Genomic DNA, 27411 nt, shown 5'->3' on the forward strand with positions numbered 1-27411 from the left:
CTCCCTCACTCACTATTTTTCCCCCACCCTCCCAAATCACTAATCCAGAAGCTGTAGTAGTGCAGTGTTGTAATGGAGACCCAGTGGTTTCAAGCATGTGACCATCTGCCACCATGCAGAGGTTGGCAGCTGCCACAGAAAACCAGGTCTAGCACCCTCAAGATCTGCCACACCCGCGCCCCATCACCGCAGCCATTGATTCTCAGGACAGGGGGATCCTGACATGTACTCTAGGTGTCTCCTCCTTGAAAGGACACAGGGCATTGGCACAGACACCCAAGCTGAAGAATGAACCATACTTAGGCCATCTCAAAAATCTCTCTGATACCTCAGAGGTGACCACCCTCCCCACCCCCACCCCCCACCCCAAATTTCTCCTCACTGAGCCTGCCTCCTCTACCTTTAGAAGTCAAACAGAGGAGGGATGCCTGAGCAAACCTTCAAAGCCACCAGGTTGCACTGATGAGACAACTGGAGACAAGTCTGTGGTGTACTGAGAGGAAAAGAAAAAAGAACCTTTTGAGAGCACTTTTGGGGGTCACACGGTCACACAGTTGCTTAACTTGTATTTGTTTTGCATTGCAACTGTTTACTTGACACTCCGTGTAGCTCTGAATGTAACTGTTCCAGCACGATCCCTACCTTCAGGCCTATACAGGACTTATCTTGGACTGATGCCAATATTGAGAGCTTGCTGCAGCATCTGGAAGCAAGAGGAACAAGGTGTAAATAGGGCGATGGGTTTGGCTCTCACTGTTGCTCCTTTTAGTCAAAGGTCCTGAGATTTACCCTGGACTCTGGGACTAAAATTGATGGCGTGAATGAGGTGGTCAGTAATGTGTGGTGCAAGTGAGGTGTACAGCATACAAGGAATGAATGCATTTTCATCAGGGATTAGGGACCCCATAGGCCTGTGTGTGATGTTGTTACCTTCGAGTAGGTCTCAGTTTGATGGATCTTGCAGCCACCTTCCTCAAGGGTTGAAACACTTAACTCACCCATTCCTGGTGTGGTCACTGCCACGTTTATTCACATTGTGTCATTTCGATTTCCAGCATGTTGGAAAGCAGCAGATGATAATCTTTCACCCTCTGCCCCTTCCTGTTGGTGTGGCCTTGAACATCTGAGACCTCTTTGTGACAGCCATTTCCATGAACCGCTTAGACTTCGTGCCTCCCAGAAACACACCCTGCCCTTCCACCTGAGGTTCCTTCTTCCCAACTTCTCTCTGTCTTGCCCACTACTTCCCAACCCAACCCAACCCCTAGGATATGAAGCGACCATTGCCAGGTCTGGACATACCTTGTTCCCGCTTTGAAGCCAGTGTGCTCCTGACTTACTAACTAATATGTTGCCCCTTGCACAATTGCCATCTCTGCCTCCACATGCCTGACCCCCTACCAGCTGGTTAGCACTGCAGCCTCACAGCACCAGGGACCTGGGTTTGATTCCAGCCTTGGACGACTGTCTGTGTGGAGTTTGCCCATTCTCCCTGTGCCCCCGGGTTCTCCAGTTTTCCTCCCGCAATCCAAAGATATGCGGATTAGGTGGATTGGCCATGCTAAATTGACTGTAGCGTTCAGGGAGGTGTAGATTTGGTGGGTTAAAGGGGGATAGGTCTGGGTGGAATATTGTGAGGTTTGGTGTGGACTTGTTGGGTCAAAGGGCCTGTTTCCACGCTGTAGGAAGTCTACGAGTCCCATCATTTTGCAGCCCACAAACTCCATGAATAGGTAACTGATTATCCTTCCCATAATACCTCTTCTGTGCAAACCCTCCCTCCACCCTCCTTTCCCCCAATTTCTCCGAGTGGGTATCATTTTCTTGTTGCCCTTTCAGCCACCAAATGTTAAATCCAGCAACATATTGTGACAGCAATTGTCAGGATGAGAATGGAAAGCTATTTACACCATTTCTGTGATCCTACTGCCCTACTTTCAACCCTTGTTTAAAATTAATTGAAGTGTATAACATAGATGTTACATTATATGAATTGTTTTGTCTATGGGTTGGCACTCTTCGGCTGGAACAATGCAGATGTATTTCACTTACGCCTTTTAACTTCGACTTGAGAATTCTTGATACCAACACTAAATTAAGCATGATATGTTCGTCAGATGTCACATAAAAAGCCTCTGTCCCCTCCCCCAATGAAACAAAAGTTGGGTAAGTCACTTTTTCAAATGAAGATATTTCAGTTTGCATTAAGAGAAAAGTAGAAATAGCCATTCAAGTTGGAGATAATCAAAATGGCTATTTTAAACAAGAGACAACACAATGTGGAGCAGGAAAAACACAGCAGGTCAGGCAGCACCAGAGGAGCAGGGAAGTTTACTGGAAAGAAGCTGTCTGCCCTGTGTGTTCCTCCAGCTCCACACTGTTTTGTCCCTGACTCCAGAATCTGCAGTTCTTGCTGTCTCCTGCTTATTTTAAGCAACATTTTACAATAGGTGCGTACAGTAATTCTGAAGGTGTAGTTTTAATAATAAATTTGTAATCTTTTTCACCTTAACTTACAGATGCAATTTTGTTTTCCAATGAAGCAGAGACGACTTCAAGACCTGGATGTTGCAAATGTCAAACTGCATGGTCATTGAGCCTGGCCGTGAAAGTGCTGTACATATTCTTTAGTTGTCTCATCATAGCTATTGCTATTCTTGCATCAGTAGGTAAGGTAGTTCTGTTACGTCTTAGACACAATGTTAACCAAATAATTAGCCCAGAAACCAGCTATTCAGTTGAAGAGGTGTTCCCTGCTATTTATGGAGTACACAGATTTCCTTTATTTATCCCCATCAACATATATCTCCAAGGGTGTGTCTATGCTACTCAGCCTGTTACTGTATTCAGTAGTGAATTCTACTGTCTTCCACGTCAGGATATAAAAACTTATTCTGTATTGGATTTATAGGCCCTTGTTACTGTTTTGTCAACAAGTGGCATTCTGTCTTCCATGACTACTTAGCCAAAATCTTTTATAACTTTGAAGATCTCCATCAGATTACTTCTTGGTCTTCACCTTCTCAGATGCATGTCACTTTTCTGATTGGTATGACCTCTTAATTTTGGAATCATTCTAGTTAATTTTGCTTCCACCTTCTCTATCAGCTCTGTACATTTTATAATGTTTTGGCAATAGTCAAACTGGTTGAAGAAAGATTCAGTAAAAGTTTAATATCGTTCCTCTTGAATTCCATTTAGTTTTAGTTCCAATATATCAGTCTTAAATAGTAGTCTGGATCATGCCCATGTTATCCTGAACCAAATCACTGCTTCCATTACTCTTAGCTTTGTCCACTTCTCAGTTGATGTGAGAAAGCTCTGGGGAAAAACTCAAAGAGCATTCCTACGTTTGCATTTATGGTGTTGAGATTCTAAAGAGTGGAATTTGTAAAGTTACACCATTTACAGTGGCAAATGAAATCCAAGTACTCTAATCCATTCCAAGAAATCCAAATATTTTAATTCACTTCCAAGCGTATGAGCAAATAATAAGGAATTATTTTTATTCGTTCATATGCATGAGTTTCATTGGCTTTGCCAGGATTTATTTCTCATCTTTAATTACTCTTGAGAAGATGATGATGAGCTATGTGTTGCAGCTACACCCACAGCGCTGTTAGGGAGTTCCAGAATTGTGACTCAGTAACAGTGAAGGAGCAGCAATAAAGTTCAAGTTAGGATAATGCGTCGATTGGAAGTGAATTAAAATATTTGGATTTCTTGGAAATGGGTTAGAGTACTTGGATTTCATCTGCCACTGTAAATGGTGTAACTTTACACATTCCATTCTTTAGAATCTTTGAGTTTTTCCCCAGAGTTTCCTCACATCAACTGCGAAGTGGACAAAGCTAAGAGTAATGGAAGCAGTGATTTGGTTCAGGATAACATGGGCGTGATCCAGACTACTATTTACAACTGATATATTGGAACTAAAACTAAATTCAAGAGGAGTGATATTAAACTTTTACTGTATCTTTCTTCAACTAGTTTGACTATTGCCAAAACATTATAAAATGTACAGAGCTGATGGAGAAGGTGGAAGCAAAGTTAACTAGAATGATTCCAAAATTAAGAGGTCATACCAATCAGAAAAGTGACATGCATCTGAGAAGGTGAAGACCAAGAAGTAATCTGATGGAGAGCTTCAAAATTATAAAAGATTTTGGTTAAGTAGTCATGGAAAAGAATTTTGTGACCAACTAGATAAAGTAACCAAACAACATAACCCTTCCAATGTACTGTGAATCAGTTGGAAACTTAATTTTCCACTGTCTAGCCTTGGAGCACAGTTACTTGTTGCCATTTTAAATGCCTTGACTCTTCTGGAGATGCATACCCATTTAACAATTTATTGAGCTTATAATAAGCAAAGGAGCCTAATTCTGTTTGTTATAATCTCCAGTGCACTGTCATCTGTACCCAAGTTGATATTCCCTCTGGGGAAACTGAGACCACTATCCATGTGGCTGGGATAACTGAATGCCACTGGCCATTCTTAAGTGTTATGCTTCACCACTACACCTCATTGCTGGTCCACCAACTGAGAAGGGGAGCAGAATATCTTTTTATTTGACCTGTTTTGATTCAACTATCGACAGAATTGACCGTGAAACCTTAATAACTATTGTATTGTTATTTTTTGTGATTGGATAGCCTACTTCTGTTTTTACATCTTAAGGTGCTATAATAACTGAACCTTTCATTATTACAGTGTTCAGAAAGGTTGACTCTATAAGTGAAGATCTCAACATGGCCCAAACATTCTATGAGACGAAGATTAGTTCAGTTCAGACAAACGTTAAAGAACTGGGTGAGTCCTGCTCTTTACATTCTGCAACAGGTTTGCTCCTAACTTACCGAATTTCACTAGAAGGGTTGTTATTAATGTATCCTATAGCACAATAAAGATGTAAACGATTCATCTAGTTGTTGATTAAGTAGTTCAGAGCGTTACTTGCTGATGAGATGCCAGAATAACAATGGACTGAACATTACCAGAAACACATTAAGTGTCACTTTTGTTGAGTTCCATGGTAAGTTTCTCTCCACAAGGCCTGGTGCGTTTTCTCATGCTGTTGTCCCAAATTCACCCAATTAACTGGGTTCTGTGCCCCTACAGTGCTCCATTTGTTAAACGCTGGTCTGATTCTCCAGCTCGCTGTAGGCACCTGCAGTAACGTTCACAGCTCTGTCAGCAGCTTTCATCTCAGTCGATCCTCCCAGTGCCTCACCGGGGGAGAAAACAATTCGCAGTGAGGGAGAATTAGCCGAGGCAGGTGGTGGTGTGTCCAACATTTAGTTCCTCGACCCTGACTTGGAGAGGATCCTGACAAGTAGCTAATTGACTGTGCCCAAGCCCCTTGACTGGTATCGAATGAACCCCTTGGCGGTTAATACCAGGACTCCTGACTGATAGCTGCCCTCTTTGAGTTGACTAGGACTCTTCCCATTCAGGTTTGAGACAATGGCCATTTGTTTGATGCAAATGCTGTGTGTTTGCTGTGTAGGCTGCTGGCATATGCTGTAATTATGGCATTGAAATAGACCGGAATTGTACAGACTGTTGACTGTCCACATCGACCCTCCAAAGATCATCCCACCCAGGCCCACAATCCCTCCCCATCTGCATTAACCATAGCTCTAATTTATCTAGCCTACACATCGCTGGCCATTGTGAGGCAATTTAGCATGGCCAATCCACCTAACATGTACATCTTTGGATTGAGTGAGGAATCTGGAGCACCCAGAGGAAACCTATACAGTCATGGGGAGAACATGCAACCTCTACACACACAGTCCCCCAAGGCTGGAATCAGAGCTGGGCCCCAACACTGTCAAGTGGGCGTGCCTCTGTTATACTTTGAAAGTATTGCCTGTTCTCACAACTGTCATCAATTCTCGTATTGGATGGAATCTTTTTACTTCAGTAATGCAGTGCCAATATTGAGTTTGGCACCCAACTTGCTGAATGATACAATTGGCAATAGCTCTCTTTCTCTCTCTTACTCCACTCCCGCCATCATTTCCTCCTCAATTCAAGCTAATTGACTCCCACTTTCAGGCCCCACAGCCAAATAGGGAGGGAAAGTAGGATGACAGACTCCAGGAATAGATAGGAGGCCTGATAAAGCTGCTGTCCAGGTCTTTCATTCTTAGCTTCAGGCCATGCTATGGGGGCCTCTGAGAAGCTGCACTGAACTGAGCTGGCCCAAGGCTGGGACAACCATTCTAAGCTTTCAGTTGTTTCAGCAGTGGGAGTCCGGGAGAAAGCGCGATGGCAGCCTGGGAAGGTAAGCTTCCACCTGCTTAATTTGGGAGTTAACTAATACCCGAGACACTACACAGGTAGTGTCTCCCACCCTTTCACCTCCTCTCACCTAATAATAACAACTAAGTGTCATGAGCAGCTAAGCTATTTGTGTTTTTTTTTCCTCAGCTTGTTATCTTTCGGGGAGGTCACCTAGACAGCAAATCCTCTGGGAGCTGGTCGGAGGGCAAAACTGGAGTCAGTTTGAATACATAATGGAGTAAACTTACTGGTGCAGAGAACACTGCGAAACTAAAAAAAAACTAATTAATTTTAAATAATTAACTAAGTAGAGCTGGCAGGCTAGGTGATCTGTTGTAGCCGTATGATGTGGGAGCTAGCTGATCCCATTGAGAACAGCAGTGACCACGTCTGCAGCAAGTGTTGGTTGCTTGAGGAGCTCCAGCTCAAAACTGATGAGCTGGAATCCAATCTCCAAACACTGCGGCATATTCGGGAGGGGGAGAGATACCTGGATGTTGTGTTCCAGGAGGCAGTCACACATAGTAGATTAACTAATGTTAATTCAATCAGAGGCCAGGGACAGCAGAGTGTGAAAGCGAGTGAGGCAGGTAGAGGGACCCTGCAGACAGGAACACAGGAACTGCGGCCCTTGACATTGTCCCAGAGGTATGAGGCACTTGCTCCCTATGTGGCTGCAGGATGGATGAATCAACTCACCATGGCACCATGGTTCAGGAAGCCATTCTAGAAGGGGCACCTAAAGGACAGATTGTAGTTGTAGGGGATTCCATCATCAGAGGGATAGACAGTATCCTTTGCAAGCAGGATACAGAGTCCCGCATCATGTTTTGCCTGCCCGGTGTGAGGGTGCAAGACATCTCTGACCGGCTTGAGAGGATACTAGAGAGGAAGGGAGAGGATCCAGTTGTTGTGGTCCACAACAACATCATAGACAGGACTAGGAAAAAGACCTGTTTCGGGATTATGAAAAGCTAGGGTCATAATCTCTGGATTGCTGCCCAAACCATGTGCAAATTGGCATAGGGCAGCAAGGGTCAGGGAAGTAAACACCTGGCTAAAACAGTGGTGTGGGAAAGAGGGTTTCCTTTTCATGGGGCACTGGCATCAGTTCTGGAAGAGGAGGGATCTATACCGCTGGGATGGACTCCACCCGAACAGGGCTGAGTCCAGTGTTCTGGTGAAAATGGTAAATAGGGTGGTCAAATAGTCAGTAGGGTGAAGGGAGGAATGAGCGTGCAGGGAGTATAAGAATTAATGGAAGGGAAAGCAACAGATTAGCAGGTGACAAGGAAGCTTCAACTCCATTGAAAATTAGGAAAAAAGTTAAAGGGAAAGAGAACTCAGAGCTGTTAGTAATGGAGGTGATAGGACCCAAACAGAAGATGCAAAAAATGGCATGTCGGCACTTTATCTGAATGCTCGGAGCATTCGAAACAAGGTAGATGAGTTGACAATGCAAATCATGGCAAATGGATATGATTTAGTGGCCATTACAGAGACATGGTTGCAGGATGGTCATGACTGGGAGTTAAATATCTAGGGGTACCAAACTGTTCGGAAGGACAGACAGGAAGGTAAAGGAGGTGGTGTCGCTCTGATTTTTAAGGATGATATCAGGGCGGTAGTGAGAGATGATATAGGTTCTACTGAACAGAACGTTGAATCCATTTGGGTGGAAATTAGGAATAGCAGGGAGAAGTCACTGATAGGTGTGGTCTATAGTCCACCATATAATGACGTCCTGTGGTGGGGCAGCCAACTTTTTGCAGCAGAGAGCGGCAGGAGCCGGGCGGAAGTGAGATCGTAGCACAGAGGCCATCAGGAAGGTAAGTGAGTGCTATTTAAGTACTTACCTCGAAGCCAGTGGTCATTTTTGCAGCAGAGAGCAGCAGGAAGAGCGGAAGCAGAGAGCGGAAGAAGTGGAGCTTGCTGGGAAGGTGAGTGATTGTTTTTAAGTGGGTGCGTTTAGTACTGTGTGAGCTTTCAGATTAGCGGGGTATGGATGTTAGGAAAGTTATATGTTCCTCCTGCAGAATGTGGCAGGTGAGAGACACGCCACATGTCTCCACTGGCCACATCTGTGGGAAGTGCACCCAACTCCAGCTCCTCAAAAACCGAGTTAGGGAACTGGAGCTGGAGCTGGATGGACTGCGGATCATCCGGGAGGCTGAGGGGGAAATTGAGAGGATGTACAGGGAGGTGGTCACTCCTCAAGCGCAGGATAAGAACAGCTGGGTTATAGTTAGGGGACGGAAAGGGAACCGACAGACAGAGCAGGGATCCCCTGTGGCCGTTCTGCTCAGCAATAAGTATCCCGCTTTGGATACTGCTGGTGGGGACGGCCTACCAGGGGAAAGCCATAGTTGCCTTGTCTCTGGCACTGAGCCTGGCACTGTGGCTCAGAAGGGAAGGGGGAGAATAGAAAAAAGCTAGTGGTAGGGGACTCAATAGTTAGATGGATTGACAGGAGATTTTGTGGTCAGGAACGGGACTCCCGGAAGGTATGTAGCCTCCCAGGTGCCAGGGTCCGGGATGTCGCCGACCGGGTCTACAAGATTCTGAAGGGGGAGGGTGAGCAGCCAGAAATCGTGGTACATATTGGCACCAATGACATAGCCAGGAAAGGGATTGAGGATCTGAAAAGGGACTACAGAGAGCTAGGTTGGAAGCTGAGGAGCAGGACAAGTAGAGTAGTGTTCTCAGGTTTGTTACAGGTGCCACGAGATAGCGAGGTGAGGAACAGTCAGCAAGTGCAGCTTAACACGTGGCTGCGCAGCTGGTGCAGGAGGGAGGGCTTCAGATACTTAGACCATTGGGATGCCTTCTGGGGAAGGTGGGACCTGTATCTCAAGGACGGGTTGCACCTGAACTGGAGGGGCACAAATGTCCTGGGTGGGAGATTTGCTTGAGTGGTTCGGGAGTTTTTAAATTAGTTTGGCAGGAGGGTGGGAACCAGACCTACACATCTGAGGGGGGGAGGGGGTGTAGTAGTAGATGAGGCAGTAGCAGGATGCAGTGAATTTACCGGGGAGGTTTTTCGAGTGATGGAACGAAGGGATCGGTTAAAATGTGTCTGCTTTAACACAAGGAGTGTCAGAAATAAGAGTGACAAACTTAGAGCATGGATCAGTACTTGGGACTATGATGTTGTGGCCATAACGGAGACGTGGGTTTCACAGGGGTAGGAATGGTTGCTAGATGTTCTGGGGTTTAGAACATTTAAAAAGAACAGGGAGGGGGGAAAAGGAGGAGGAGGTGTAGCATTGCTAATCAGACAGGGTATCACAGCAAAAGAAATTAAGGTTGCCGAGGAAGGTTTATCGATGGAGTCAGTATGGGTGGAAGTTAGGAACAGCCTCATTGGGGGTTTTCTACAGACCCCCAAATAGCAGTAGGGAGATCGAAGAACTCATAGTCCGGCAGATTGTTGAAAAGTGCAAACGTAGCAGGGTTGTTGTTATGGGTGACTTCAACTTTCCCAATATAGTTTGGAACCTCCTTAGTGCAGATGGTTTGGATGGAGCCGTTTTTGTCAGGTGTGTTCAGGAGGGTTTCCTTACTCAGTGTGGGGACAGGCCAACGAGGGGAGAGGCCATTTTGGATTTGGTGCTCGGCAATGAGCCAGGACAGGTGTCAGATCTCGTGGTGGGAGAACACTTTGGCGACAGTGACCACAACAGCCTCACATTTACCATAGCCATGGAAAGGGAAAGGAGCAGTTACCAGGGGAAGATATTTAACTGGGGAAAAGGAAACTATGACGCGATCAGGCAGGAGTTGGGAAGTACAGATTGGGAGCAGTTGTCCCACAGAAAGGGCACAACAGACATGTGGAGACTGTTTAAGAAGCAGTTGTTGCGAGTGATGTATAAATTTGTTACTCTGAGACAGGTAAGAAGGGGTAAGATTAAGGAGCCTTGGATGACGGGAACAGAGGTGCTTCTCGTCAAAAAGAAAAAGGCAGCTTACGTAAGGTGGAGGAAGCAAGGGTCTAGCACAGCTTTAGAGGATTAAGGCTTGCTTGGAAGGAGCTCAAAAGTCGACTGAGGAGGTCCAGGAGGGGGCACGAAAAAGGCTTGGCAGGAAGGATTAGGGAGAACCCAAAGGCATTTTACTCATACGTGAGGAATAAGAAAATGATCAGGGAGAACATAGGGCCGATCAGGGATAGCGTAGGGAACTTGCGTGTGGAGTCTGAGCAGATAGGGGAAGCCCTAAATGAGTTTTTTGCTTCAGTTTTCACTAAGGAAAGGGACCTTGTTGTGAATGAGAACTTTGAGGAGCAGGGAAACAGGCTTGAACAGATCAAGATTGAGGAAGTTGATGTGCTGGAAATTTTGGCAAACATTAAGATTGATAAGTCCTCAGGGCCAGACCAGATTTATCCTAGGTTGCTCCTGGAAGTGAGAAAGGAGGTTGCTAAGCCGCTGGCGAAGATCTTTGCTTCCTCATTCTCCACGGGAGTTGTACTGGAAGATTGGAGGGAGGCAAATGTTGTTCCTCTTTGCAAGAAAGGGAATAGGGAAATCCCTGGAAATTACAGACTAGTCAATCTTACGTCTGTGGTCAGCAAGGTTTTGGAAAGAATTCTGAGGAATAGGATTTATGACTATTTGGAAAAGCATAGCGTGATTAAAGGGAGTCAGCATAGCTTTGTGAGAGGCAGGCCATGCCTCACAAATCTTATTGAGTTTTTTGAGGAGGTCTCGAGACTGGTTGACGAGGGTCGAGCAGTGGATGTGGTGTACATGGTCTTCAGCAAGGCATTTGATAAGGTTCCCCGTGGCAGGCTCATTCATAAAGTCAGGAGGTATGGGATACAGGGTGATTTGGCTGTCTGGATTCAGAATTGGTTGCCCGACAGGAGGCAAGGAGTGGTTGTAGATGATAAGTATTCTGCCTGGAGGTCAGTGCTGAGTGGTGTCCCGCAGGACTCTGTTCTTGGACCTCTGCTCTTTGTAGTTTTTATAAATGACTTGGATGAGGAGGTTGAGGGGTGGGTTAGTATGTTTGCTGATGACACAAAGGTTGGAGGTGTCGTTGATAGTATCGAGAGCTTTTGCAGGCTTCAGCGAGACATTGACAGAATGCAGAGCTGGGCTGAGAAATGGCAGATGGAGTTCAACCTGGATAAATGCGAAGTGATGCATTTTGAAAGGTCGAACTTAAATGCTGAATATAGGATTAAAGGCGGGATTCTCGGCAGTGTGGAGGAACAGCGGGATCTTGGTGTTCAAGTGCATAGCTCCCTCAAAGTTGCCACCCAAGTGGATAAGGTTGTTAAGAAAGCATATGGTGTTTTGGCTTTCATTAACAGGGGGATCGAGTTTAAGAGCTGCGAGGTTTTGCTGCAGCTCTACAAAACCCTGGTGAGACCACACTTGGAATATTGTGTCCAGTTCTGGTCGTCCTATTATAGTAAAGATGTGGAGGCTTTGGAGAGGGTGCAAAAGAGGTATACCAAAGAGGTATACCAGGATGCTGCCTGGACTGGAGGGCTTGTCTTACGAGGAGAGGTTGACTGAGCTCAGACTTTTCTCTCTGGAGAGAAGGAGGAAGAGAGGTGACCTAATCGAGGTGTACAAGGTAATGAGAGGCGTGGATAGAGTCGATAGCCAGAGACTTTTCCCCAGGGCAGGATTGACTGCCACGAGGGGTCATAGTTTTAAGGTGTTAGGAGGAAGGTATAGAGGAGACGTCAGAGGGAGGTTCTTCACCCAGAGAGTTGTGAGCGCATGGAATACTTTGCCAGTGGTAGTCGTGGATGCAGAGTCATTAGTGACATTTAAGCAACTGCTGGACATGCACATGGACAGCAGTGAATTGAGGGGAACGTAGGTTAGATGATTTTACTTTTGGATTAGGATTAATCCACGGCACAACATCCTGGGCTGAAGGGCCTGTACTGTGCTGTACTTTTCTCTATGTTGTATGTTCCAATAAATATAGAAATAGCTAATGCATGTAAAAATGGAACAGCAGTTATCATAGGGGATTTTAATCTGCATATGGATTGGTCAAACCAGGTCGGACATGGCAGCCTTGAGGAGGGGTTCATAGAATGCATCTGCGATAAGTTCCTTGAACAACACGTAATGGAACCTACGAGGGAGCAAGCTATCCTAGAACGAGTCCTGTGTAAAGAGCCAGGAATAATTAATGATCTCACAGTTAGGGATCCCCTCGGAAGGAGCAATCACAGTACGGTCAAATTTAAAATACAGATGGAGCGTGAGAAGGTTAACTCCAGTACCAATGTCCTGCACTTAAACAAAGGAGATTATGATGGGGTGAGGGAGGAGTTAGCCAACGTAGAATGGGAGCAAAATGTTTATGGTGGGTCAATTGAGGAACAGTGGAGGACTTTCAAAACGATTGTTTATAGTGTTCAGCAGAAGTATGTTCCAGTGATAAGGAAGAACTGTAGGAAAAGAGATAGTCAGCCATGAATGTCTAAGGACATAAAGGTAAGCATCAGATTAAAAAAAAGACTTAAAAAAAGACACATACAAAAAAGCTAAGTGTAGTAGGAAACTAGTCGACTGGGAAATCTTTAAAGGTCAACGGAAAGCTACAAAAAAGTTATAAAGAAAAGTGAGCTAGATTATGAGAGTAAACTAGCTCAGAATATAAAAACAGGCTGCAAAAGTTTCTATAAATATGTAAATTGTAAAGACTGGCGAAGATAAACATTGGTCTTTTAGAGGATGAGAAGGACAATTTAATAACTGGGAATGAGGGAATAACCAAGGTGTTAAACAGTTATTTTGTATCGGTCTTCACAGTGGAAGACACAAATAACACATCGAAAACTGATGGCAAGAAGGTTATAGCAGGTCAGGACCTAGAAACTATCATTATCACTAAGGAGGCAGTGCTGGACAAGCTAATCATGCTAAAGGTAGAAAGTCTCCTGGCCCTGATGAAATGCATTGCAAAAGAGGTGATGGGGGAAACAGCAAATGCACTAGTAATCATTTACCAAAATTCACTGGACTCTGGGGTTGTTCCCGCAGATTGGAAAACAGCCATATGTGACACCACTTTTAAAAAAAGGAAGTAGACAATAATCAGGTAACTATAGGCCAGTTAGCTTAACTTCGGTATTGGGGAAAATGCTTGAATCTATCATTCAGGAAGAAATAGCAAGACATAGAACATAGAACATTACAGCACAATATAGGCCCTTCAGCCCTCAATGTTGTGCCAACCTGTCATACCAATCTGAAGTCCATCTAACCTACACTATTCCATGTACGTCCATATGCTTGTCCAATGACGACTTAAATGTACTTAAAGTTGGCGAATCTACTACCATTGCAGGCAAAGTGTTCCATTCCCTTACTGTTCTCTGAGTAAAGAAACTACCTCTGACATCTGTCCTATATCTTGCACCCCTCAATTTAAAGCTATGTCCCCTCGTGCTCGCCGTCACCATCCTAGGAAAAAGGCTCTCCCTATCCACCCTATCTAACCCTCTGATTATTTTATATGTTTCAATTAAGTCACCTCTCAACCTTCTTCTCTCTAACAAAAACAGCCTCAAGTCCCTCAGTCTTCCCTCGTAAGACCTTCCCTCCATACCAGGCAACATCCTAGTAAATCTCCTCTGCACCCTTTCCAAAGCTTCCACATCCTTCTTATAATGTGGTGACCAGAACTGTACACAATACTCCAAGTGCGGCTGCATATCTGGATATAAATTGTCTCATTGGGAACACCCAGCATGGCTTCATGAAGGGTAGGCCATATTTAACTAATTTGGTGGAATTCTTTGAGGACATTACTTGCATCGTGGACAATAGGGAACCTGTGGATGTGGTGTATCTGGATTTCCGGAAGGCATTTCACAAGGTGTCACACCAAAGGTTGCTACGTAAAATAAAGTTGCATGTGATTACGGGTAATGTACTGGCATGGATAGAGGATTAGTTGACCAATAGAAAGCAAAGAATAGGTGGCAATGGGTGTTTTTCTGGTTGGCAGTCAGTGGCTAGTGATGTGCTTCAGGGATCAGTGTTGGGATCGCAATTATTTTCAATTTACAGAGATGATTTGGAGTTGGGGACTAAGTGTGGTGTGTCTAAATTTGCAGATAACATTAAGATGCGTGGTAGAGCAAAATGTGCAGAAGACACTGAAAGTCTGCAAAGGGATATAGATAGTCTAAGTAAGTGGGCAAAGGTTTGGCAGATGGAGCACAATGTTGATAAGTGTCAGGTCATCCATTTTGGTAGGAGTGACAGCAAAATTGGCTACGTTTTAAATGGTAAAAAATTGCAGCATGCTGCTGTGCAGAGGGACATGGGTGTCCTTGAGCATGAATTGCTAAAAGTAGGATTGCAGGTGCAGAAGGTGATTAAAAAGGCAAATGGAATTTTGTCTGTCATTGCTCAAGGGATAGAGTTTAAAAACAGGGAGGCTATGCTGCAGCTGTTTCGGGCCCTGGTAAGGCCCCACCTGGAGTACTGTGTGCAGTTTTGGTCTCCTTACTTGAGAAGGGTTATACTAGCACTGGAGGGGTTGCAGAGGAGATTCACTCAGTTGATTCCAGAGTTGAGAGGGTTGGATTATAAGGAGAGACTGAGTAGACTGGGATTATACTCATTGGAATTCAGAAGAATGAGGGCAGATCTTATCAAAATACAGAAGATTATGAAGGAAATAGATAAGGTGGAGGCAGGGAGGTTGTTTCCGCTAGCAGGTGAAATTAGGACTGGAGGGCATTGCCTCAAAATAAAGGGAAGCAGATGTAGGACTGAGGTCAAGAGGAACTTTTTCACCCAAAGGGTTGTGAATCTGTGGAATTCCCTGCCCAGTGAAATGGTTGAAGCGACCTTGTGCAATGTTTTTAAGGCAAGGCTAGATAAATTTTTGAACAGTAAAGGAAATGAGGGTTATGGTGAGAGGGCGGCTAAGTGGAGCTGAGTCTCAAAAAAATCAGCCATGATCTTATTAAATGGCAGGGCAGGCTCGAGGGGCCGCATGACCTACTCCTGCTCCTAGTTCTTATGTTCTTATGTAATCAAATGGGAATGAAAGGATGTGGCTGAGGTAATCTGCAGCAGGAGTGTGCTTCCTCCAAAAAGACAGTGCACCAAGTGAATCCAGAACCTTTTGAGTTCCCAGCAATCTCCTGCACAGCACTCCTCAGGTCAACACATGTTGCAGCAGCACAAATCCTTCCCTCTCTGGTGATATCACATCTCCATCTGAGCAGCCAGTACTCTCACTCACTCTCATTGCATTGCCCTCTTACGACCATTCTTTACGGTTACTGTCCACGGATGCTGTCTCTACATCCTCCCCACATGAGCAGTTATATCATTTTGAACTTCCTGACTTTTTCATCTTCCTTGGGAAAAGAATAGACAACTTGTTGAGAAGCAGAGACTGGGAAGATGGGGGATGATGGGATTGCCTTCTTGTCATTCACTAACAGTGAGCTTCCCCTACTTATTTGGGAAGGAGGTCTTCTTTGCAGAGGCTGCAAATGTCAACAGTGGGATAGCATTGTTAATCAGTAATGACCTTGATGTAATAGCTACAATCATCTTGGTTCAGGAGGTCAGAACTGAGAATCATTTGAGGAGGAGTTTGAAGAAACTCGGGGAAACCAATCACAAGTAGGGCTGGTCTACAAGCCCCCTAATATTAACCATGATGGAGGATGAGGTATACAGATATAAATACTGATTAATGGTTGGCAAGCATCCTGGGTAATTTGAATGTATGTGCAATCTAGAAAAATCAGATTTTCAATGGTACCCTGGATGAGGAATTCATAGAATGTTTTTGAGACTATTTCCAGATGTGCTATTGTAAGAAACTGAGAGAGCAAGTTAAACAAAACTTGGCGTAATGTAATTCAGTTATGCAAGGCATTGAATGCTGTGTACAGTGTTGTTCTCCTCATTTAAGGAAAGATGTAAATGCATTGGAGATGGTTGAGAGGAGGTTTACTCGATTAGTACCTAGAATGAGCAGATTGTCTCCTGAGGAAAGATTGGACAAACTGAGCTGTTTCCATCGGAGATTAGCAGAATGAGGGCTGATACATTTGAGGGCTGATACATTTGAGGCATGTAAGATCCTGAGCAATCCTGACAAAGGAGGAATGGAAGGGATGTGGGTGAGCCCAATTCTCGGGGCCACTGTTTAAAAATTGGGAGCCACTCTTTTAGAGCTGGGATGAAGAGATTTTTTTTGTCTCAGAGCACTGTATAACTTTGGAAATCACTGCCTCAGAAGGAGGCGAAGGCAGGGACACTGACTGTTGTTAAGGCGGCCATAGATAACTGTTTGTTAGGCAGGAAGCATCAAAATTTATCTTGGATGGATGAGAAAGTGGAATTCACAATACACACAGATCAGCCATGTTCTTATTGAATGGTGGAGCAGGCTCAAAGGGGCTGAATAGCTTACTGCTATGAACAGGTTTTCATTTTATAGAATGTACTCACTGTAAATGTTTACAGCTTTGAGTTTAGTTTCATTTTATTGGTGCGAATGTTTATACATTCATATGTTTATACATTTGTGTGACCCGCCACGCAAGCTGAACTCTCCAGAAGCCCTAGTGGTTAACATATTGAGCAACCAGATACTCTGCCTTCCAATGGGATAGGGGGGGGTGGGTGAGCGGTGTGAGATCTCGCCTAATCCCAACTGACTTTTGCTGACTATATCTACAGCCCTCATGTACTGAGGGCAAGGAAACTGTTGCTGCTTTCATTGCTGTGAAGCTGTTATTGGTGGTGTGTCCTATACTCTTGGCCTTCAATAAAGATAGACCTGCATAAGTTGCCTCTTTGTCTTGGTGAAAGTTAGCAGCAGGAAAGTGCAGCAGACTCTATGAGCAAAATGCTAGAAAGCTGAAGTGTTTTGCAGGAAGTTGACAATTGCTTGGTATGCAGCAAAAACATTTGGGAAGAAGTGTATTAAGGACCTGCCTCTTACTTGGCCATGGCTGAATTCTTCACTGTCGTTGAACTAAGACTTTCCCAGCTTAGCAGATTCACTGAAGAAAACCTTCCCACTCTGCACCCAACCGGCCGACCCTGACTGACAATGGTGGGAAGCAGATTCTGTGACAAGGAAATTCAAATCTAAAGGAGTTTGATTCTTTAAGAAGTATAATTGGTTTCTTAACAATCTCAACCTTTAAATGTCTCGATAACTTATTTGACAGACTCAAGAGGCTATCCTTCTCGCCTTCCGAGCTACCCTGGGGAAAATCAGAAAGGCCAAGATTGCATGAAGATCCCCATCCAATGGGAATGCCGTTGTTCTTTCTACGTTGCTTGGTCTGTGAATTTGCCTTCAATAGTGTGAGAACATTTGGCCCATTAACTCAGTTTTTCTTTCTCTGTAGGAGTTTACTTACCTGCTAAGAATTTATAATATTTCCATAGAATCCCTACAGTGTGGTAACAGGCCCTTCAGCCCAACAAGTCCACACTGACCCTTGGAGCATCCCACCCAGACCCATCCCCCTATAACCTACACAACCCCGAACACTACAGGCAATTTAGCGTGGCCATTCCACCTAGCCTGCACATCTTCGGACTGTGGGAGGAAACCCACTCAAACACGGGGAGAAAGTGCAAACTCTGTACAGACAGTCACCTGAGGCTGGAATCGAACCTAGGTCCCTGGTGCTGTGAGGCTGCAGTGCCAACCACTGAGCTATCTTGCCGCCCCTAATGGTGTTCTTATTTCAGACTTTCACCATCTGCAGTGTTTTGATTTGTTTCATACTTGACTGATTTTAACTGAGGTCAGACTAAAGAGCATAGTGCAGAAGTATTTCTTTATCACATTTTAGAAATTTCCAAGGATTTTTCTGAGGATTGTAATTTTGTAAAAACTACAGAAAAAGGAAGCTGCATACCAATTCCATTCACAATGATATGGACCATATGAATGACAAAATATTTGCTTTAAAAAATCTTTGCAGGCATTGAACACACTCCAGCAGCGCATGCAAACTGACCTGAGGACTGATGCCAGGCTATACAACCATTGCTACCTACTGATAGTGAAATGAAACTACCCTACAGCTCATTGTTAGGAAGATGAATGATGTTTGCCTGACATCAGTGTGTTATATGCCTGCGGTTCTAACTCCTATTAATCTTCCTGTGCACACATTTATACTGAACCACAAGAACCAGCTGAGCTTTAAGACATCCATTCAGTCTCCAACTAAGGCTGCTTCTCTGCACTTGCACATCATTGTCACTGTGATTTAATATCAACAGGCAGAACAGTTAGAGGTCCCCTTTTAATGCAGTGATCTGTGTTTTTAAGATGGCTGTTATTAGATGCCAAAGGGAGAAAAAGGGAAAACCTCTCCCTTTTATATTGGCACGATCAATTTGAAAGTGAGGGCAGAATTTTCCAGTTTTTGGTAGGGAAGTTTAGCGAAGGGAAGCCTGTGGCCTACCTTGTTTACAAATCCCACTGGATCACATGCCAGCAAGACAGCTGGTTGGCCTGAGATCTGGTCTGAGGTGGTGGGAGATCACAGAGAAAGGGAGCACAGGGAGGCTAGAAGTGAGTGACTCTCAAAATCTACACCCTGCTCTAAATTAGAGCAGATTGAGAGAGACCCTTGCCCAAACTGACAGCCTGCCTGCACTGCCCAACCCACCAGGCAAGTAGGCTGGTTCATTCCCATCTAGCTAGGAGCTGAGGTAATTGAAGCGAAGGAGGGAAGAGGCACTGAAGTGAGCCTTCCTGCTTTTAAAAGGCAGTTGTCAACCCATCTGATAATTTGCCCCCGTCCTCTAACCTTCCCCAATGTTTCTTGTGAGAAGAAAATTCCACCCTACGTCATATCTTCTGGAAGGAAAATCGAGTGGATTTTCATACAAATCTGACAGGTTCATGGCCACTTTTACTAATCAGCTGAAAATGGGAACTGCAGATGCTGGAGAATCAAGATAACAAAGTTTAGAGCCGGATGAACATTTTACTGATCAGCTGACCTTTTAAAGCTAGATGCATGTCCTCAAACTACAGAAGCAGGATTTGAATTAACATTTGTTTCATTATCCATTCAGTTTTTGGGCACAATTCGTTAGTGATGTGCATTATTTGTGGCTCAGTTGCCAGCCTGTTGTCTCTACGACCAGAAAGATGTGAATTAAGTTCAGTCCCAGGATTTCTGTATAACAATAAACGCTGACACTTCAGTTCTGTCTTGAATGAGGTACCAAACCAAGCTTCCGGTCATAAGCCAAAAGACGCTATAGAACTGCAGCAAACCTCTTTTCAACTGGCAACTATGGAACCAGGATTGTGCTTGTTGATGGGATATTCCAGATAATCAAGAGACACACACAACTGCAGTAACCCCTGACCAAGAGAAGCTTCAAGACATCAATGTCCCTTAAAAACTCAATGTAAAAATATCAGCTCACCTCCTAGAATCAATCTAAAAACACACAGTAAGTATTAGAAATATAACGTAGGGAGTACGAACATCACTGTTGCATTTTATTTACAACATAAATGCTCAGACATCTCAATAGATTGTGGTTTTGAGGTATGTCATTTTTTTGCCTTTATCAGGAGTGCCTGTTGATAAGTCCAGTTTAAACAAAGTTTGCTGTACGTTGAAGCTGAGTGATAGTTGTAATCTATGCCAGTTTTTTTTAGTTTTTATCCCACAGTCAACATCACAACAACAGATTATCTGGTGATTATCACATTGCGGTTTATTGCTGAAAAAAGCAAAGTATTGCCAACACTTCTTGTCTTGCACACAACTGGACAAATGCAAAAATGCCAGATTTCAAAAGCTGACAATTTATTTCACAGGAGAAAAGGGTTCTGATTAGTCAGCAAGTGAATTCTGTTTGGCTGATGCACTATCAAGCAAAAGCCAACAGGGAATAATATTGCTGAATATTACTGTTGAGAGTTTGCTGTGTACAAATTAGCAACTGTATTGTGGCTCAGGTTGAGGTTCTGGATGTGAGTTTGCTCGCTGAGCTGGAAGGTTAGTTTTCAGACGTTTCGTCACCATTCTAGGTAACATCATCAGTGAGCCTCCGACGAAGCTCTGGTGTTATGTCCCGCTTTCTATTTATCTGGTTAGGTTTCCTTGGGTTGGTGATGTCATTTCCTGTTCTTTTTCTCAAGGGATGGTAGATTGATTTGGAGCCAATGTGTTTGTTGATGGAATTCCGGTTGGAATGCCATGCTTCTAGGAATTCTCGTGCATGTCTCTGTTTGGCTTGTCCTAGGATGGATGTGTTGTCCCATTCAAAGTGGTGTCCTTCCTTATCTGTATGTAAGGATACGAGTGATAGTGGGTCATGTCGTTTTGTGGCTAGTTGATGTTCATGTATCCTAGTGGCTAGCTTCATGCCTGTTTGTCCAGTGTAGTGTTTGTCACAGTTCTTGCAAGGTATTTTGTAGATGACGTTCGTTTTATTTGTTGTCTGTATAGGGTCTTTTAAGTTCATTAGCTGCTGTTTTAGTGTGTTGGTGGGTTTGTGGACTACCCTGATGCCAAGAGGTCCGAGTAGTCTGGCAGTCATTTTGGAAATGTCTTTGATGTAGGGGAGAGTGGTTATGGTTTCGGAGCCCGTTTTGTCTGTTTGTTTGGGTTTGTTGCTGAGAAATCGGCGGACTGTGTTCATAGGGTACCCATTCTTTTTGAATACGCTGCATAGAAGCTGCATTAGAACATTATTCCAATGAGCCACCACACACTGCAGCACAAAGGAACTACGCAGAGCAGAGAAAAATCACCTATACAGCGTATTCAAAAAGAATGGGTACCCTATGAACACAGTCCGCCAATTTCTCAGCAACAAACCCAAACAAACAGACAAAACGGGCTCAGAAACCATAACCACTCTCCCCTACATCAAAGACATTTCCAAAATGACTGCCAGGCTACTCGGACCCCTTGGCATCAGGGTAGCCCACAAACCCACCAACACACTAAAACAGCAGCTAATGAACTTAAAAGACCTATGCAGACAACAAACAAAACGAGCGTCATTTACAAAATACCTTGCAAGAACTGTGACAAACACTACATTGGACAAACTGGCAGGAAGCTAGCCACCAGGATACATGAACATCAACTAGCCACAAAACGACATGACCCACTATCACTCGTATCCTTACATACAGATAAGGAAGGACAGCACTTTGATTGGGACAACACATCCATCCTAGGACAAGCCAAACAGAGACATGCACGAGAATTCCTAGAAGCATAGCATTCCAACCGGAATTCCATCAACAAACACATTGATTTGGAGCCAATCTACCATCCCCTGAGAAAAAGAACAGGAAATGACATCACCAACCCAAGGAAACCTAACCAGATAAATAGAAAGCGGGACATAACACCAGCGCTTTGTCGGAGGCTCACTGATGATGTTACCTAGAATGGTGACGAAACGTCTGAAAACTAACCTTCCAGCTCAGTGAGCAAACCCACATCCAGCAACTGTATTGCCTACTTTCCTCAAGTGACTACACTTTAAAAGTATTTAATTGGCTGTAAAGCACTTTTGGGATGTCTGGGGCTTTTGAAAGATACACCTCTTTCTTAACTACAGCTGATCATAACTGTACCTGTGGCAACGTATTTTAAAAAAGACCTACTAATTGCATCAAAACAGCTGAAACAAGTAAATTGCTATGTAGACAAAAATGTCATCCCCAAATGTAATAGTTTAGAGAATCTAGTCAAACTGACAAGGATCTAAAGATACTCCCACTCCCTCTTACCTCTAATAGAAGAGACCGACAGATTTATCTTTGCACGGAATAAGCAACTTCTGAACATAGCAGAAATTAAATGATCATGATATTATGGCTTAGAACTGGATGCTTTCAAGTGATCAGTGATGCATAGGGCTGTTGGTAATATGAGCGCTGGCTTCTGATATTAAATTGCTATCCATATTGGCAAACATTTGATAGCAACTTAAATATTGAGCAACGGAATTGAATACTTAACAAAATAGTTGAGCTGACTGAAGTTGTGGCCTCTTACAGCCAATCTATGTTCACAATTACGAGACAGTTTTCCCGAAGGTTTGTATATGTCTCGTGTTTATGTGAGTCAGCTGAAGTGAGCATTGGGTGGCTTGATTACAAGTGGCTTTTACCTCTGAAACAGAAGTTTGTGGGTTCAAATCTTGCTTCAGAACTTCTACACAAAAAATCTAGGCGATACTAAAATGAAGACTGTTTGTGACGTTACCTCTAGATTAAACCAAGACTCAATTTGCCCTCCCAGGTGGCAGTAATGTATCCTGTGGAAATATTTTGAAGAAAAGTGCAGAAGTTATTCCTGATACATACTACATCACTAAAACTGATGGTCTAGTTATTATCACATAATTGTTTTTGGGAACTTGCTGTGCACAAATTGGCTGCCAAGTTTCAGATAATGTAACAGTGTCTATACTTTAGAAGTACTTCGTTGGCTGACAGATGTGAGGATTTACCTTGACAGGCACTATGTAAATTAATATTACTTTTCTTTTGTTTGGTTATTATTAGCACAAGCACTGATGATAATGTGATATCATCAGTAGACATTGAAGACAATAATGTGATATTTTCAACATGAAAACAATCCCGTTCAATGTGAGAATTAATTTAAGCTATGCTGACTATGTGCAGTATAGTTTTCATGGGATCTCAATGCTTTCTGGAATGGAATGTCATTTTCTCCAAATTATTGCAGTTGGGGATGAAATTAACTGTCAAGTGAAACAATGGATTGCCTTTGATAGGGGAACAAATGCTTTCTGTTATGAGCATTTGTTTTACAAGTAATCAGCTAAATTAATGGACACTACTGTTCATAAGATGTATATTTTTAACATCTTTGTTTCTGTGCTAATTTAGTTGACCTAAGTTAAAAGAAAGTTGGACTGTTAGACCAATGAGGAAAGCAGGTTTCCTATGTCCGACTGCAATTCATTGACAAATGCTGTACTTGTATGGATGTTGCTTTGTAAAGGAACTGGTTGAAGTGTATCTCTCCACTATCAGATATATTGTCAAACCTGTACGCAATTATATAAGTAAAAATAATTATGAAGAATGGCTGAGTATCAGAGCAGTGCTCATGCATTTAGAAACATGTTGCAAGTTTCTGCCTGACAACAGCAGGGATTTATTTTTCAAGTTTCACTTCACAATTATTTAAGTTCGCTGAATCAAAACTAAACAGATCAGCATCTTTATTTTTTTCTGAACAACATTTGAAGGAGACACATGAGCAAAAAGCAAAATGGAATTGTGTTTAACCGTTTTTAAAAAATGCCACATCAGGAATATTGCTCACAGTTACTCCTGTTTCATTACCAGAAATTGTGCATAAATGAAGCTACCTTCATATCTTTAAATGTTTGGTAGCAGAGCAGCTCCAAGGATGTTCCTGACTTGTATTAATGGGGTCTTCATACACCAATTCTATCAACCTCTTCAAATATAGATGCAATGGACATTATTTGGAAAATAAGCTTTTATTCGATTGATGGACATGTTGCTATTATTTTTGTGATTTTCTTGTTCATCTTTATTTATGCTCACCGCCCATTTTTCTTAGGTCACTATAAGCAGAGACACTTAGAGTTTTTCATCATAATGTGACTTTATCATACGAACTATTACACATTTGTAAGATCTCTGTTTCACCTTCTTTGTGAGGATGTATATAATCATATGAATTTCAAGCATTATGGGAGGCAGGCAACCAGAGGGAAATAACAGGGAAAAGCGTAAAGCGGCATAACAACATAACATCTTTTCTCATTACCTCCCACACCACCTTACCCCAGATCAAAAATCCACAAGCAAAAACTGCTCTTCGTGTCATGAACTTTCCCAGTTTGCACAAGAAATCGTTGACTTGCAGAAAGAGTTTGAAGAAATGCAACAACTACTTTTGACTCAAGAGCCTGCTCTGGATGAGACTGTCAAAAACCATTTGACCCTTCTGACTGACAACAGACGAATAAATAAGGAGGTTGTACATTATACAACGTCTATTGAACAGATCAACCAAACAGTAGAAAGTGTTTCAGTCCAAGTAAATGGATTGCAAGTCCTTATTAAGGAACTTGATGAGTTTATGAGGAAACTGACCCAGGACCAGTACAAAATAAGGATTAGTGTGCAACACATTAACTTCACCACCAACCAGAATACATTATGGCTCGAAGAAATTCAAAGGAAAGCCGATGAGGAAACTTTAATATTACAGAAGATAGTGGCAGACTGGCAGAACTCCTCAAAATTGTTTGGTGGTTTAAAGACGTCTGTAAGCAAGATGAATGATATGGTGAAAGGTATTCAGAGCACTCTGGCCACCACACTGCAAAGAGTCTCCCAGAATGCTGAGGTCATGCATGATTTAAGCTTGCAGCTGCTGGTGGTGCATGAGCAGTTTGAAAATATATCCACCTTCCTTGATGACCATGAAGAAAATATTCAGGACATTCTTTATCATGCAAGGTATTATGAAAATAGGACAGCTGAAAGGTTTGAAACCATTATGGGGCGAATGATTTCCCATGAAACTGAAATTAACACCATACTGGCCAACATCAATGCTACAAACAATCATGTACACAGCATGATAAAGTACATCAGTGATGTGAGGACATCTTGTTCAAGTGGGCTTGGAGCACATTCAGAAGAACTTCACCATCTCAACAATTCCCTGACCATTATTCAGAGCAGCACTGATATATTAAGGCAGCAGTATAATCTCCTAACAGCAACAGTGAATGGGGAAATAAACAAGCTTGCTGTTGTAATGGAAGAAATGAAAATTGTTGATGCACAACATGGAGAGGCGATCAGAAACATCACCATTTTAAGAGGTGAGCAGCTTTTACTTCTTTTGAAACATTATATGACATATTGTAACTGCTGTCTCTAATTGTGTAGTCACTGTAGAATACAAAATACCAAACCTCCAGGATTGCTTGGAGTCTCCAGGAAATTGAGATGAATCTGATATACAATAACCCAGGGAAAAGAAATCATAGGGACACTTTATTAAAAACGGTACACTTTTGTTTACCAGTATAAAACTATTAGATGTAAGTAAAGCGTGATTGATAGTCCATATTCAGCCATTTCAGTCATATAGCTGTTTCAGCCAGGTGAGGAGGAATGGATTGTTTGACCTATTTTAACTCCCCCACCCTCTGAGTTAGCCACAACAATCATTTTGAATTCATTTTAGCACATGTCTGTATGGTAGATCACCAGTCCCAAATTAAATAAACTAATGATATGGGTTTCTTTTATTACTTGCCAATTCGAAGAAAATAACACCATACCAGGTTATAGTCCAACATGTATTTTCAGATAAACCTGTTGGCGATAACCTGGTGTCCAATTTCTGACTTTGTCCACCCCTATCCAACACCGGCACTTTCACATTAAGAAAATAAAAAACTCTGACATCGAAGACACACACAAACACAGAAAGAAAACATACAATGGAGAGAGTGTCTAATACAAGAAGGAAGACTTGAAACCAAAACAGAATTTAAACGTCGTTAGAATTTTTGAGGTGTTAGGTTTTAGTGTGAGTCTAGAGCTAGCTAATTGACCTTGTATTCACAACAGTAGTGAAATTCGCCTTTTAAGCTCTCAGTGAATGGATGGTTCTCCAATTTGCTTGGTCATTATGAATTGCTTTGTGAGAGGTTAAGGGAAAACAAGCAGAGAGTGAGTCTGTGATAATGGGAACTGCAGATTCTGGAGAATCCAAGATAACAAAGTGTGGAGCTGGATGAACACAGCAGGCCAAGCAGCATCTTAGGAGCACAAAAGCTGACGTTTCGGACCTAGACCCTTCATCAGAGAGGGGGATGGGGAGAGGGAACTGGAATAAATAGGGAGAGAGGGGGAGGCGGACCGAAGATGGAGAGAAAAGAAGATAGGTAGAGAGGAGAGTACAGGTGAGGAGGTAGGGAGGGGATTGGTCAGTCCAGGAAAGACGGACAGGTCAAGGAGGCGGGATGAGGGGGTAGATTCAAGGAATGTTAAATTGTTACAAACCTGAATCACAAATCTACGTAATCCATGTCCAGAGACAGAGCTGGGGCAGACAAACAACCCAGTTAAAGTCATTTCGTCATTGACCTGAAACATCATCTCCTTCTGTTCAAATATGCTGCCTGCAAGCCTTGAGTATTTGTAACATTTTCTATTTTTATGCATTATGCTCGTTACTAGTCCTGCTAGTTCAGCTACAAAGACCTCCAGCACACTGCAGAATCATATAGTTTATACGTAATTTAACTGTTACTTAAAATTAGTTGACCATACTAGGTGAGTTTTACATTTCTCAATGGGGTACTAGAAAACATATTGCCTCTGTGTCAATGGAGTACACCACCTTGTGGGGGTATGGGGAGGAGAGGGAGTATTGAGTTCTGCAACGAGGAAAAACTATCAGTTCAAGGTTTGCCTTAAAAATATGTTGCTCAAGACAACTGTGGAGCAATGTGCAATGGAGACCATCCCACCTTCTTTGATAAAGACATGAACAGGAAACCTGTAAGTGGAAAACGTGTAGGAGGACAAAGTGTTAGTGTGCAGAGAATATTTGGTGACTGTGTAGAAGTCTAACTGCAGATGCAGACTATTTATGCCCAGGGAAGGGTGATGGTGGGTGGTTAAAAGAGGTCTGAAAGAGCACAAGTGATTGAAGTTTCTGTCTCCAACTGTCTTTGAGAAATTGAACGTGATCGTTGAAGGTTCACCCAAGTTGATTGTCTTTAAAAGGTGAATGTGAGCATTACTAATTTTAAACTATTTGCCATTGAAAATGATGATGACTAACTAACTCATTTCTGTTTGTCTATTTTTGTTGACTTTGGCTGGATACTTTAGTAATAATTGTGTCACTAATGAATCTATTTGGAAAAGTTGCTGTGGAAGAGTTGGTAATGTCTGTAAGTGGAATGATCAGATCTGTGAAACATGAAATAAATACCTAATCATCACTCTCATATTATTGACCTCAGTTCATCCTCCCATGACTTGATCAACAAAAACTAAATGTAGATAGTGTAGGTCTTATCAATTTAGGCATCGCTAAG

General features: G+C 43.0%; 1 protein-coding gene across 3 annotated transcripts in view; it reads left to right on the top strand.

Annotated features, from left to right (window-relative positions):
- Nucleotides 1–27411, top strand: part of scara3 (scavenger receptor class A, member 3) — a 71423-nt gene that overhangs the window by 24984 nt on the left and 19028 nt on the right. For all 3 annotated transcript variants that reach the window (XM_048530910.2, XM_048530908.2, XM_048530909.2), the window contains exons 4-6: nucleotides 2520–2669; nucleotides 4715–4813; nucleotides 24127–25173. In XM_048530910.2, the coding sequence (XP_048386867.1) occupies nucleotides 2520–2669; nucleotides 4715–4813; nucleotides 24127–25173 (1296 nt within the window). The remainder of the gene's footprint in view (nucleotides 1–2519; nucleotides 2670–4714; nucleotides 4814–24126; nucleotides 25174–27411) is intronic.

This window comes from Stegostoma tigrinum, chromosome 4 (assembly GCF_030684315.1).
Source record: "Stegostoma tigrinum isolate sSteTig4 chromosome 4, sSteTig4.hap1, whole genome shotgun sequence".
In the NCBI taxonomy this organism is placed as follows: domain Eukaryota; kingdom Metazoa; phylum Chordata; class Chondrichthyes; order Orectolobiformes; family Stegostomatidae; genus Stegostoma; species Stegostoma tigrinum.